This window comes from Mastomys coucha, unplaced genomic scaffold, assembly GCF_008632895.1.
Source record: "Mastomys coucha isolate ucsf_1 unplaced genomic scaffold, UCSF_Mcou_1 pScaffold15, whole genome shotgun sequence".
NCBI lineage: Eukaryota > Metazoa > Chordata > Mammalia > Rodentia > Muridae > Mastomys > Mastomys coucha.
Genome location: NW_022196897.1, coordinates 5,836,149 through 5,849,141, shown reverse-complemented (window position 1 = coordinate 5,849,141; position 12,993 = coordinate 5,836,149). Strand labels below are relative to the sequence as shown.

Sequence of the window (12,993 nt, the reverse complement as noted above, 5' to 3'; positions counted from 1 at the left end):
ACCTGGTGGGTCCAAGGGAAAAGCAGTCTGCTGCCCGCCTGTCTTACAACATTTCACTATGACACGCAAATTTCTTCTTGAGCCTACACTGATGGCAGAAAATCTGGCTTGGGTGGACTGTAAGTGAAGGTTTGGACATTAGTTGATGCAAATCACAGGGAAATGTTAATTCCAGTGAGGGAGAAAACCTGTATTCAGCTATCTTCCTTTCCCTTCTTAGATGGCCCTCTGCTTGTGCACTCTCGCTCTCACCAAATTAGCTATTACGTGAAATCCCCCTGAGATTAGAGCACTTGTTTGGCGGATTGGCATACAACCCATATTAACTATGCACTTTCTGCTATTCCTCTTGTGACTGTCCCTGCTTCTTCCTTCTTTGCGGAGAGTATGATGCATTTTATTTTAGTCAATCGATGCGCACAAATACCGGGATAACACAACTCACACATCTGCGGTGGAGGCTGTTTTCAAAATTGAGTTTAGGGATCAATACTAAGTCGGAATGCTCCAAATTGCATGAATTCACCAAATTCGAGCCTTGGGCTCCCAAGCCCTTTTCCTGAGTAATTAACACACTTACAGGTTTGAGCTGTGCATCTACACTTCCTGTCTCTCTCAAAACAGGATGTTTTCCTCCTGTGTATTTGGCTTTACCTAAAGATCACTTGGTTTGCTTTGAAAAACACAACCCCCAAATTTGTGGTGCCAAACCCTGTCACTACCTTTCATGCTGATCTCCTCACCTTATTTTTCTAAGACCTAACAGTAGCACTTAGAAGTAGGCTAGTGGGCACTCCACAAAACTTTGTCCAGTTTAATATTTCCCTCCTGAGGGAGCAGCCAACACTTGGCTCCCAGGATTTCTAGATCTGTGATGGTAGATTTACAATACATGCCAAGCAATACTTTGTTTTTACGGCCTGGACCATAGCTACATAGACTGGTGTCTAACTGGGGGTGTGGGGTGTGGACAATAGTATCCCCCTGTTGAAAGGGACAGTGAGTTTCTGACTAGAGACATGGGTGGCTTCTAAACAAGAATTAGGAGAGCTTGTGGCACATAAGGACACCCCCCCCCCCGTGTGTGTGTGTGCACAAACATGTAGTCTGAAAGACATACTTAAGAGAAACAACGAAAGAATCTAGGTTTTTAGGTTTTCGAAGCTCACGTCTGAGTCTCCCTTTAGGTCGGGTGTATGGAACAAGTCAGAAGACTCTCTTTCTGTCCCAGGATGGACTGGAGTAGAGAAAAGCTTTGAGGTTCTCCAGAAGGATCCACTCTTCTAATTGTCACTATCAATATGCTTGTGTTGAGCTTTTTGGATAAAGACTTACCAGTCAGTAGACTTAGAGACCCCCAAATAGTAGCAGCTTAGCAAGGAGCTCACAGATCTGTAAAAGCCTTCCCAGGCCGGAAGCTGGGGAGGAAGAGAGGGAAACAACCATGTGTGTGGATGCCATCCTCTTGTCCAAGATGACAAACCGACCAATTCATCAGAACTCTCCTGGAGAGAGATACTAAAGAAGCATGCAGAGGCACTGGAAGGCTGGAAGAGAATTTCCATGCTTGGTCTTGCCTCCTTTAAGTTAGCTCCGGGAAAAACCACAATGCCTGTGGTGAGTGATGGTCAGTGGTGAGGTCCTGCATGGAAGAGGGACTGTGCCACCCTGCCCCTCTCCTGTGAAAGTTGGCTATCACACAAATGCATGGGAGTTCTTAGGCTACAGCTTGCTCGTCAGTCTCTGAAACACCCTGGAAGGGCCTGGACTCCTGGATCTGCTAGAAAGAAAAGCATGGTTCACACTCATCCTCCTCAAGTTCCCTGTTTCCCCTCCCTGCAGATGAATACCCTGATTGTCAGCAGGGCAAATGTCAAAGGATAGTTTTCTTCCTCTGCATTGGGTCCAAAATATGCAGCCCTAAGGAAGGCTAAGGTTTCAGATGTTTTCATTACCACACCTACTTGAATTAAAAACTGCATGTTATCGTAGAAATTACCATGGACAGTCTTATTCACACTTTCCCTCTGTCTTCCCTTTTTCTCTTCTCCCACCCTCTTAGCTCCCAGCATCCTTTCCCCTACCTAACCCTCACACTCAGGTGGAGGCCTTTCTCCTGGGGTGGAAAGAGAGGAAGAGCTAAACTTACACCAGAGTTGAGAGAGGCAGTATGGAAGCTGCGATCACTGATGCGCTTGCTTGCTGGGGTGAAGGGCCAGAACATCCCAGCTTCTTGGCCCTCAAATGCTGAGATACTCTGCTTTGAGTATCACAAACAGCGTGTATACCAAACCCAAGAGCTCCACTCCACAGACACATGGCTGTGGGTCTAACACAGAGTGCGTTGCCAGATGCAAATGTACAGAGGTGCTTTTAATTTTGTTCCAAGTGTTACACATCATGTGGCAAATTGGCCTTCAGAAAGGCAATTTTATTTTTTTCTGTTAATAATAAAAGACTTCTTAAACAAGCTTAAAGTATGTGATTGAGAATTAAGAGTGTACATCTTTATGGCTCAAGTGTTTCTTATCTGATTTTAAAAAGAGGACTAGTACACTTTTTTTTTTCATAAGGAAGGTTTTGTTTTTTGTTTTGTTTTGTTTTTTAAAGTAGAAGAGTTTGGTTAACATTACAATTGTTCAGTGGTTCTGCTGTCCACATGCTTTTAAGAAAATAATAAAAACATTTAAATCCTTTAAAAATTCTTTTTAAAAATCCTTTTACATTTTTGTTTGTTTCTTTGTTTCTGAGACAGGGTTTCTCTGTATAGTTCTGGCTGTCCTGGAACTCACTCTGTAGACCAGGCTGACCTTGAACTCAGAAATTCTCCTGCCTCTGCCTCCCAAGTGCTGGGATTAAAGGAGTTTGCTACCACTGCCGGCTCCTTTTACATTTTTAATGTATCATGAATTTTAAAAAGTCTGCAAGAAAATTAGTCATATACTCTTACCATCTTCTTGATAAAAAGTATCTATAAAATGTCCACTTTCCCTAAACTATCAGCATTTCATATTATTTTAAACATTTCAACCTGTGTTTAATATGAGATTATATATATGCAATTGTAATATGAGATTATAGTAAAATACAAGGGGAACATACCTCATCTTGTAAAACTTCAATGGAGAGGAAATATTACTTATTTTGCAGGTGGGTTACCAGGGTTTCTGAAATCTTGTCATTTGCATTAATCTCTTGTTGGTATGACACAACAGAAGGATTTCCAGAGGAGTCGGAAGCACCCTGATTGTGAACTTCCCACATCTCTCTGTTCTGAACTTTAGTGTATACTTCAAGACTGGTCTTAAACGTGATCTTCAAGGGGGAGAAAAGTGCAAAAAAATTTTTTTTTGTTAAGGAAAAGAAAATCAGGAACCTTTTTATAAATACTGTAAGGACCATTGAGTCCAGTTACCTGCTATAATGTGAATGGAATCATTATGGCTGGCTGAGCCATTGACATGGTTTCTTCATTCAGGATCCTGGCCAAAGGAATAGCATGTCAATGTGTAAAATTCTAGCCAAAGATAAGCCATTACAATGGAAATCGCAATGTGCAAAGTCTCATTGAAGCCAATGAAATTGAGTGTAATATCCATACAGAATTCTCATCTGCTTGCTCCAGGATTTAGTATGCAGCTCTGCACTGAAATGAGATTATGCATATAAAATGCCAATATAGGATACACTGCCCAATAAAACATTAGGAGAGCAACTTACAGCCCATAGACATGGGCTTTACTTAAATTTGAACTTCATATAGGAAATAAGCCACAGCCCCATCAGAACACTAAATCTATACTATGCTCTGGGTCTGGTCTCTCATGCTTCTTTCTGCATGACTCCCCCACCCCCTCTCCTATCCAAACACAATTCTTTTAAGGGCACTCTTCAAATCATCTAGCAATTCCCAAAGGGAACCCGGGAGTCTTTTAAAGTGCCTTTCTAAATTAAAAGGCCCCAAACAATGTAAGTGCATTTTTGACCAAATACATATATTTGTATGTGAATGGAATTATATATACATATATATCATATGTACCTGTACATATTAGAAAGCATTTGGATCTGAGAACCTACAGTCTTATTAAAAAAAAAAAAAAAAAGACCAAAGGCACCAAAGAGAAAAACGCCCCCACAGTGGATTACAAGGTTATGGGACAGGTCACTAGGAACGGGAAATAAAACTCAATGTTAGGTTTGGTCTGTAAATTATGCACCTTTCAGGAAAGGGGGTTGAAGGTCTCTTCACTCAAGGGGTTTTTTTCCCATCCATTTTGCTATTAATTCTTAACTCTTGGTAGGCAGTTCTTTAATGAGGTTGTTTGTGGCAGGTTAATTTTCTCCAATCTACTAAGCTCCTCATTTTCCCTTAAGTGTGCTGCTGCCCAGAGCTTTCAGAATTGTCCATACTAGAAGAAAACAGAATAAACATGCTGAAGTTGCCTGGGTGGGCTACAAATTAAAGGCGTTCGGTGGACAGATAAACAGAGGGCCTCGGACAGATGGGAGTGGGAGGGTAGGAGCCAGGCTGAGTTGAGGGCAAGAGGGAGAGAATTTGGTCTTAGGAGAGCAATGACCCTAGGAGTGTAATATATTAAATATTGCAGCGATCGATTTCAATACCCCAAGTGGACATGGGAATAAAAATTCACCAACAAGCTGAAGTGATTAGGAATGCTTTGTTGCGAGGGAAAAATGTGATTTTCTTCAAATCCTTTTTGTTCAGGTTAGAAGAGGCCCAGACAATCCAAGTGTAAGCCCCAGACTCCCAGTTTGGGATATAACCCTAAAGGTTAGTCATATCTCAATGGTACTTCTGCATAGTGGGAAGATGAGCTGTGTACCAAGGAGGATTAAATAGCAGCCACAATTATGGGCTGGCGACTCCCTGAGCTTTCCTCCCAAATCAGAGAAGAGGACATTTTGGAGAGCTTTCTCTGTGAGTTAGTCTTTGTTTCAGCTCTGGGACAAAGCAGTGGCTTGTACAATTCTTCTTTCATTAAAATGGGGGGGGGCACAATAAGGTTTGCAGAAGGTTGAACCAAGATGTGAAAACCGAATTTCCTGTTATGTAGGAGAAAAATTCTTCAGTGTCATTCTAAGAAGAAAGGTATGAAATTGTCATACATATAGGCACAGATACCTGCTATTACACACGATTTTATTACTGGTTTCCAAATGGAGTAGGATTCTTGCATTTAGATACTCATGCCCTGAACTGTTCTTTCTCCAAGTCCAGGAATCTGCTTAGGGATTTGGGGTAGTCATTGCGGAGGCTGCTTGGAGCAGGGGGATTGTTTTCAGTCACAGACTAATGGGCAAAGCCTGGGCCTTACACACTGGGGACAGCAAGTCTGCTGCTAGGGACACATTGCTGCAGGTAGCAGCAGCAGCAGCTACTGCAGCTGCCTCCTTCAGTGTGGCCGGGCGCAGATCTGCGAAGGAAACAGCAGCAGCAGCATACAAAGGATTTCTTTAATGAGGAAGACTTCCTCAGATGGTGTGCTGGGGACGCTCTAGCTTCTCTTTCCCTGTAAGACGCTTTCTCTTTACGTAGTTCTTTATGTGATAACTCGGCATTGGAAATGCCACACACACACACACACACACACACACACACACACACCAGCACTCCTTGATAACCTAGACACAAACATCTATTAGAAGGTCTGAGTCAAGCTGAATTTCTGAATTGGGAGGAAGCAAACCTCTCTGACACCCGCCCCCCTCGCCCCAAACTCTACATCAGCAGTGGTCTAGTCTTGTATTCTTCACAGTGATGACTAACTCTCACTTGCAAATATGGTTCTAAAGACCAGCTTCATTTCTGTGAGAGCATCTACTCATCACGGAACAGACCAGGCGGGAGAAGGGACCCTAAGCTTCCTCATTTCTGTCAATCTAATTTGGGCTGAACATGGTGGGCTCAGGCTGAGACTGGTTGTGTAACAGAGCACTTAGGTTCCTGCAGCTTGAACCTGCCAGGCTTTCTGTGAAGAGCAGACTAGCTACAGGGAGGCTATTATGCCCTATAAAGCTGTTTATCTCTCTTAAGCTACGTGGCTCCTTCCTCTCTTCAGGTTGTGTTCAACCAGGTTCAGGTGTGAAATGTCACTCGGGGAAGTGACCTCCAGGAGGAGGTAGTGACTGGGACTAGTTATCTCTTCCCAGATCTGGAGAATTGGGGGAAATTTGGGTAAGAAAGAGCTTGTTCCCCGTTGTGACTCTCATCTGTTATTTTTGTGCCCTGGTCCCTTTCTGCTTCAACTTCTCTTCTTCCACAACCTTCCTCTCTATTTTGAATCCTGTAAGAATATGTACAAGACCGAGGTCTGCTGAAGCCAGGCCTGACTATGCCTAAGCAGAGAGGAGAGTTCTGAGATTTCTGCTGTTATGTGACTCTGGAGTAATCTGGAGAGAAGGGATCTCCCAGGGGAAGACACATAGTGGGGGCCTTGAGTCTCTGGTCACTGAGGTACACCTACTGAGTCCAGTCCAGGACCAAGACTCTCCAAAGCCTGCTTGGTAGAGGTACCTGTTGCTTGAATCGTCTGAGGAGTCTTTGGGTCTCTAACCTATTGTAAGTCCTGGACTTAGGTCAGGTTCCCCCTGGGGCTGCTGGATTCACCTGTCATTATAATCGCTGCCTTGAGTTCTTGACAAACCTCCACAATATGTGTCTGCACAAGGGCGCTTAAGGTTCACTGATCTGTGTGTCGAACTTTGCAAAACTGCAAATAAGCGAGAAAAATTGTCTATTCTTGTGAGGGGAGATACAAGTTGATACTTAACGTGGCAGCAGGAGAAAGGGGGTGGGTGGGTAGGAGTCTAGCCAAAAGCCCCACTGTAATCTCCTGAACAATTTCATTTCCTCTGCAACACCCTGGCTACCCTGGCCCAGGCCTCAGAAAGGTCAAGAAGGAGATGGAAATGAAGGGTGGGGTGGGGTGGGGTGAGGGGCGAAGCCCTCAGCCAGGTCGCAGGTGAGAGCAGAGCAAGATGGAGCAGAGGCAACTAGAAGGAAGGCCGAGGGTCGGGGGAGGGGCAGAAGTCTTTAGCTTCTTCCAGAGGGGTTTTTTCTCAGGAATTCGCTTAGCCCGCCTCCGGGCGGCTTGCTGGGCTCTCCCCCGCCCCTTCTCGCTGAGCTTGTCACAGGGAGCTCGGGTTTCCTGCAAGCCCCGGGTGCCTCCAGGCCTCCGGCTTTCTGCTCTCTGGGAGAGCAGGCCTTTCCCGCTTGCTGAGAAAGGGAAAAGCGCGTGCGGCGCTGGCCCGGCGTGCAACTCGCGCCTCGGTGCCGGGGGAACCGGAGCCTCCCGGAGATGCTCAGCCGCCCTCCGCCAGCTACGTAAAGCTCGTCCTGCGGAGCCGGCTGCAGCCTGGGGTCTGGGCTCGGGCCACCAGCCGCCGAGACCTCCATGCGGCTGCTCGGAAGCCCCCGGTAGCAAGGACGAGCAGGCCGCGGGAAGCTATCCTTCCGTTCTCCGAAGGGAAGCCTGGAATTTTTTTTTTTTAAATCTTTTACTTTAAATTGATCGATCACGACCCACCCGAGAGTAGCTCCACCTTCTGTCCCCACCTCTGCGGCCTTCACTTGTCACCTCAGCTCTAAGTGCACAGAAGACGAGTGCGTGTGGCAAAAGGGTGCTGCAAAGGCCAGTAGCCCGAGCCTGCGAGACTGTCGCGTTTGCAGGAATTCCGATCTGAGAACCCACAGTTAGAGGGTTGATTCCTGCTACCTTGCCCATAACCCTGTAGGTGAAAGTCGCCATCGATCGCTTTTCCCCTGACATCTGTCCCTGCACGCCTGCTTCCCTGCAAGGAAGTGCTCGCAGGAGCCGGGCTCCACACCCGCTGCCTTCAGGGAACTGAGGATAAAGGCTTGAGTCCTCCATGAATTAAGTTGATTATTAATTTGGGCTGTTTGGAGTTGGTAACACTATAGACGCCTTCAGCTTTGGGAATTGTCTCAGGGCGGGGACGCAAGCACGAATGACCCAGGATTGTGACTGGGAAAAGCGAGTGAGTTCTGGGTAGAGTGAGCAGGGAGAGAGCTTCCTAGTGAAGCTTAGCTCTTCCCAGTTCCCAAATAAATTCTTAGTTAACTTGTGTAAACACATCAGTTTTATTAGATGGGTGAAACCGGGTTGGAAGTGGGGGCATGTCAACTGAACCCCGCCCCGTGATACTTTTTTAGATGACAAATAAGTACGCTTACAACACGAAAATAGAAATGTAACATTCGACTGGACGAATTAATTTTTGACGGATTTACGGCATGATTTTCTTTCAGGAGGTATTCCTTGTTTTTTTTTCCCCCTATCCACAGTGCAGTCCAAAGACAGAAATATAAACAAGCTCTCTGCCTTGCGGAAGCCCCTTAACAGTATCTCCCAAAGAAAGATCAAGACACTTTGTGAATTTTCCCCAGATAATGCCTCATATTCCGAATGACTGATCAGAGAACTCCGGTATTGTTCAATAAAATGAGAGGAAGGCGAGTGACGTGGGAGCCGAACAATGGCATTTCTGAATCAGTTTGCTTGATTGACATTTGGGAGCTTCATGACCGCAGGGAATAGGACTCATTACTGTGAATACACCAAAACATCAACCGAGATTAGAACTCTAGATCCTGTTTTAATCCCATTTCAGCCTAAATTATAGTGGGAAAATATAAGATCCAAGAGAAGAGAATTACGCCAGCATAGACTGACCTAAAGTTTTAATTGTAGTAAAGGGGAAATTAAAGTGTGAAGCTGAAGTACTTTCCAACAGTTTTGGGACTAGTGCTGATAATTAAGCAGGATGCTCAGGATGCTCGGATGTAGGAGGGCAGGTTCTAAGAATATTTATGTGGTATAAAATACTTCATACTTACTTAGGGTGACCCGTGTTTGGAGAAAGGTATCACAAGGTTTCTTAACTTTGTACTGATGAGAAAAACATCCTAGGCCTTTAGATTGGGTAAAAGGCAGGGCCATTAGTAAATTCATGGTGAGAAATAGCTAGACACTTTACAGCTAGAGTCTAAATATCCATTGTTATTTGGAAGACCTTATTACTTTGGAGAGGATTTTTATATTAATGCCAAAAGTTGTGCTAACACTAAATGTAGCGCAGGAAACTGCAGTAGCTGTTCCGAAGTTCACGTTGGAAGGCGAGTGTGGTTTGCAGTCGGTTTTAATAACAGAAAAGGGTGAGCTAACGCAGGTTGTGGCGCTGCTCAGAATCTGGTGTGTGGCAATCATTCTACAAAAGTTTTGATTCCTTAATGGAATTCATCTTCAAATCTTAGAAACTTAAAATACTGAAAGTCTTAGGAATCATGTATTAAGCTGAGCTAATTGACTACAGTTGGGAGACAAACAGTAATAAAAAGATAGGTATATTCTTGTATTTTAGTAAATTACAGCAAAGGAAAATGTAATTGGACATGAAAATGGAGCAAATTTACTACAAATAATGGAACAGAAAGGGTTGCTACATGATATAGCTTCACAATCATTTGAGAGGTGGGCTTTAATAAGCCTCTGTTGCGTGGGAACTGGGAATCGTAAGAATTATTTTTGCATCAAGAAGGGACTAAAATTAATTATTAGAAGCTCAGTAATCACCAAATAAACTCCGAGCTTTGAGGTTAAAAACAGACGACTATCTTCATGTTCAATTATACAGTATCAATTACTAATACAACCGATGTTTCAGTGTCTTAGCACCACCAGATACCATCTTTTATGAAGATACCTTGGTATTAATTAATGACTTCTTTATTCTCATTATTCACAAGGAAAAATAGGGGTCGTGTCACATTAAAATTAAGATTATCTTAGTTTATCTGGGCTCTTAAACAAAGATCATTCAAACTAATTATATTTTGAATTAACAGAGGTAGGCAATTTATCGCTTAACTTTTTTTTTTGTTCAAAGACAGGAAAATAAAGATCAGAAATAAGCAGTTTCATTTTAAAGGCAGAGAGAAGCAAACATGTTCTGACTTTTGCAGTATTTCCCTTGCTAAAGGGGGAATGAAGGAACTGTAAAAGACGTGACTTTGCAAAGTCAAGTCCTTTTTAAAAGACTTGGATCGAAATTCTTGCTATGCAACAAGGATTCAAGTTTGATTAATTTTCTGCAAGCGACGTGACAGCGGTGTTTTAAAAGATTAATTAAAATTGAAGTGATACGGAGCAGGAATCCAACCTGCAGAGGCGTCCCTGGCGCCTTGGGGGAGTGCGCGCGGGGCGGGGGTGGGGGGGCTTTGCAAGCCAGTCCTAAGCCCGAACTACCGGCTTTCCCGAGCCTAGGACGCAATTCCCCGTCTCCTGGAGAGGAACGCGGAATTTGGCAGGGCGCCCGTCTGGCCGCCTGGCATCCCGAGCTGGCCGCCAGCTCTCGGGGGTGGGGACGGGGTGTGTCCCCCGGAACCCGCTGCGGAGAGAAGTGCTAGCGCGCCTTTGGACTAGCCAGTGAGGACCTGGGTCAAGCCAAGAGGCGGGAGGGGACTCTCGTAAGCCTGGAGCTGACAGCCACAGGCCGAGCAGCTACTCCTGCCGCAGCACCTACTCAGTGACACCCTGCTGGTACGGAACCCTCCCCCAACCCGGCCGGGAGCAAACGTGCTGGAGTGCAAGGAGTGAGGATGGCAGCCTGGCGGAGATTCGTGCCCAGGGCGGAGGCTGGAGAGAGCTCGGCCACGCCACGGCTCCTGGGCCTGGACGATCTGTGCTGCCCGGTCCCCTCGGACTCGGGACCCGCAGTAGCCCTTCACTGTGCGAGTGCCCGCCCTCCCCTCCCCCGCAGTTTTCCGCTCTAGCTCCCCTCCCCCACCCCACATCCTGCTCCCCCTCGCTTTACTCCGCGACGCCTCCAAACGAGTAAGAAATTAAGCCGAACACAATTGTAACTGTACTCAGGGAGACACAATCGCCCAAGCCCTTGGGGTCACGCGCGGCAGAGGGGCGACGCGGGTGGCGCCGCCGAGGGTGGGGTGGAGAGGGCGTTCGTTTGCAATCAGACTCCTGGGCGCGACACACAATGTCCCACTCTCCCCTCTGGGGCTCTGCCGAGGGTCCTCACGAAGAGAGGCTGTGCCGGGACCGTGCGCCAAAGGTCCGAGGGTGTCCTCTGTGACCTGCGGCGGGCGCTGTGGGTTCAGGCCCAAACGAGTCCCAGCGGTTTCCCAGCGCCTGGAAGGAGACGCGGTCTCGCTCGCCCCTGGCGTCAGTCTTTACCCTTTCTCTTTCTGGCGACCCCGGAGGCGGCGGCGTGGAAAGAGAGGCGGGAAAGCCCTCACGGGACTGGCCAGGGCAGGGGGCGGCGCGGCTCAGGGGGCTCTAAGGGCAAGAAGCGCGGGTCGCAAGCCCGGCGACGATCCCTTCCCCTCCACGTGCGGCGGGGGCGCCTCCTCCCCGGGGAACCCACCCAGCTGCTCCCAACCTGGAGAACAAAGGGTCTGGGAAGCACGGTCGGGGTCGGAGAGCGGAGGTGGAGGGGCGCGGGGAGGCGGGCGGTGGGGGCAGGGGAGGGCGCCTGCTTGCACTTCCTCTCTGGGCCGAAGGACGGGAAGCTCCACGCAGCCAGCGCCAGCGCCTCGTGGAGGCTGTTTTTCAAGGCAGATGGGCGCGGGTTCCCTACCTAGCGGCGGCCCTCGCGCCCTTCCTCCCCCTAGGGTCCCCACCCCCTCCGGGGACGAAGGCTGCAGAGCCCGCTGTGCCCTGGCGCGGGAGGAACCGCGGGGCAGCAGCGCCCCCTGCAGGTGCCAGGCACCTCCGCAGCCGGGCGCTCCGCGACTCTTAAGGTGGAACCATCCTGATTCGCCAATCTCGATAGCGAACGTGGGTGGAGGTGGGTAGTTCCCGCCTCACCCTCTTGCGCAAGGGTCCCCCAAGCGAAACGGGCCCGACAGTCCAGAACCCCGGAGTCTGTCCCTCACTGATGCTATTTTCTAGACCCTTGGCCCCACCATCTGCAGGACCTCTTCTGTGGATGCCTCACTGTGGGTCGACAAGTCACATTGATATTTCTCAGCAGTGTAAGAAGATGCCTAAAACCCGCTTCAAGGCGGAAAGACCAGAAGGCGTTTCTGTAACTGGAAAGCAAACTTTTACTGTGAGCATGGGATGAGATTGGCCAATCTCGGAATTCTCACTCCCGGCAAACTCGCGGACAGGTGCACGTACTAGAGGACTGGACCACGCGTCCAGCCTGCGTGGGATCCACGTCTTGCATCTTCAGCGACCTGTGCTCGGAGTTATCCTATACTTTTTTTTTTTTTTTTTACTTTCTTAATTTCTTTCTTGAACTGACAAACATGTGAGAACTCTTGGAAGTGTCCTTCTTGGAGGACACCCTATGAAGGAGCAAGTAGGGTTTCGAGCGGTCTCAGATTATTTATTCCCTCCCGGTTGGCGCCTGGGGGCATCGGACTGTAGACGGTCCCTGGACCCTGGCACACCCATGACCCCGGAGTGGCGGAGGAGAGCCCGGACTGGAGCGCACAGGGCTTGAAGGCAGGCTGCTAGCTTTGAGTGTACGGATCGTCCACACCGTGGGAACTCCCCTCCCCCTGGGCACTGGGCCCGGGATCCGCCCCGCGGGTGGGAGGCCGATGGTTCCCGGGGTGGGTGTTGGCGCGGGAGAAGAGGAGTCCACGCGCTAGGCAGCTGCGGGCAAAGCTCGCCTGGGCAGGTGCCTCCGGGTCAGACCCGCCCTGGGGTTTGCAAACCGCAAGCGAAAGTCGAGAAGGGCAGGGAGCTTGCCCACTAATCCGTTTTACACTGTGAAAACCGCAGGCCTGTCGCTTAAGAGGCCACTTTTTAATTTGGAAGCACATGGCGGGGGGGGGGGGGGGGGGGGGGGACAAATTAACATGCGAGCACACTTCCTTTTCTTTTTTCCTTGTCGGGCCTCTCCTCCCCCAACTTTTCAACGAAAAAGCTGAGGGAAATTGATCTGCGCTTTGGATTGCAGGGAGACTTGGGCACGTAGGAA

At 48.1% G+C, this 12,993-nt stretch overlaps 1 protein-coding gene across 1 annotated transcript; it reads right to left on the bottom strand.

Moving 5' to 3' along the window:
• Positions 1–10,895: 10,895 nt before the first annotated feature.
• LOC116091039 (proline-rich protein 18-like) lies at positions 10,896–12,231 on the bottom strand. Its single transcript, XM_031372076.1, has 4 exons — positions 12,183–12,231; positions 11,681–11,794; positions 11,440–11,602; positions 10,896–11,189 (listed from the first exon to the last, which is right to left on the bottom strand). The coding sequence occupies exons 1-4, from the start codon at positions 12,229–12,231 to the stop codon at positions 10,913–10,915; spliced, it is 603 nt and encodes a 200-aa protein (XP_031227936.1). The 3' UTR covers positions 10,896–10,912.
• Positions 12,232–12,993: the final 762 nt, after the last annotated feature.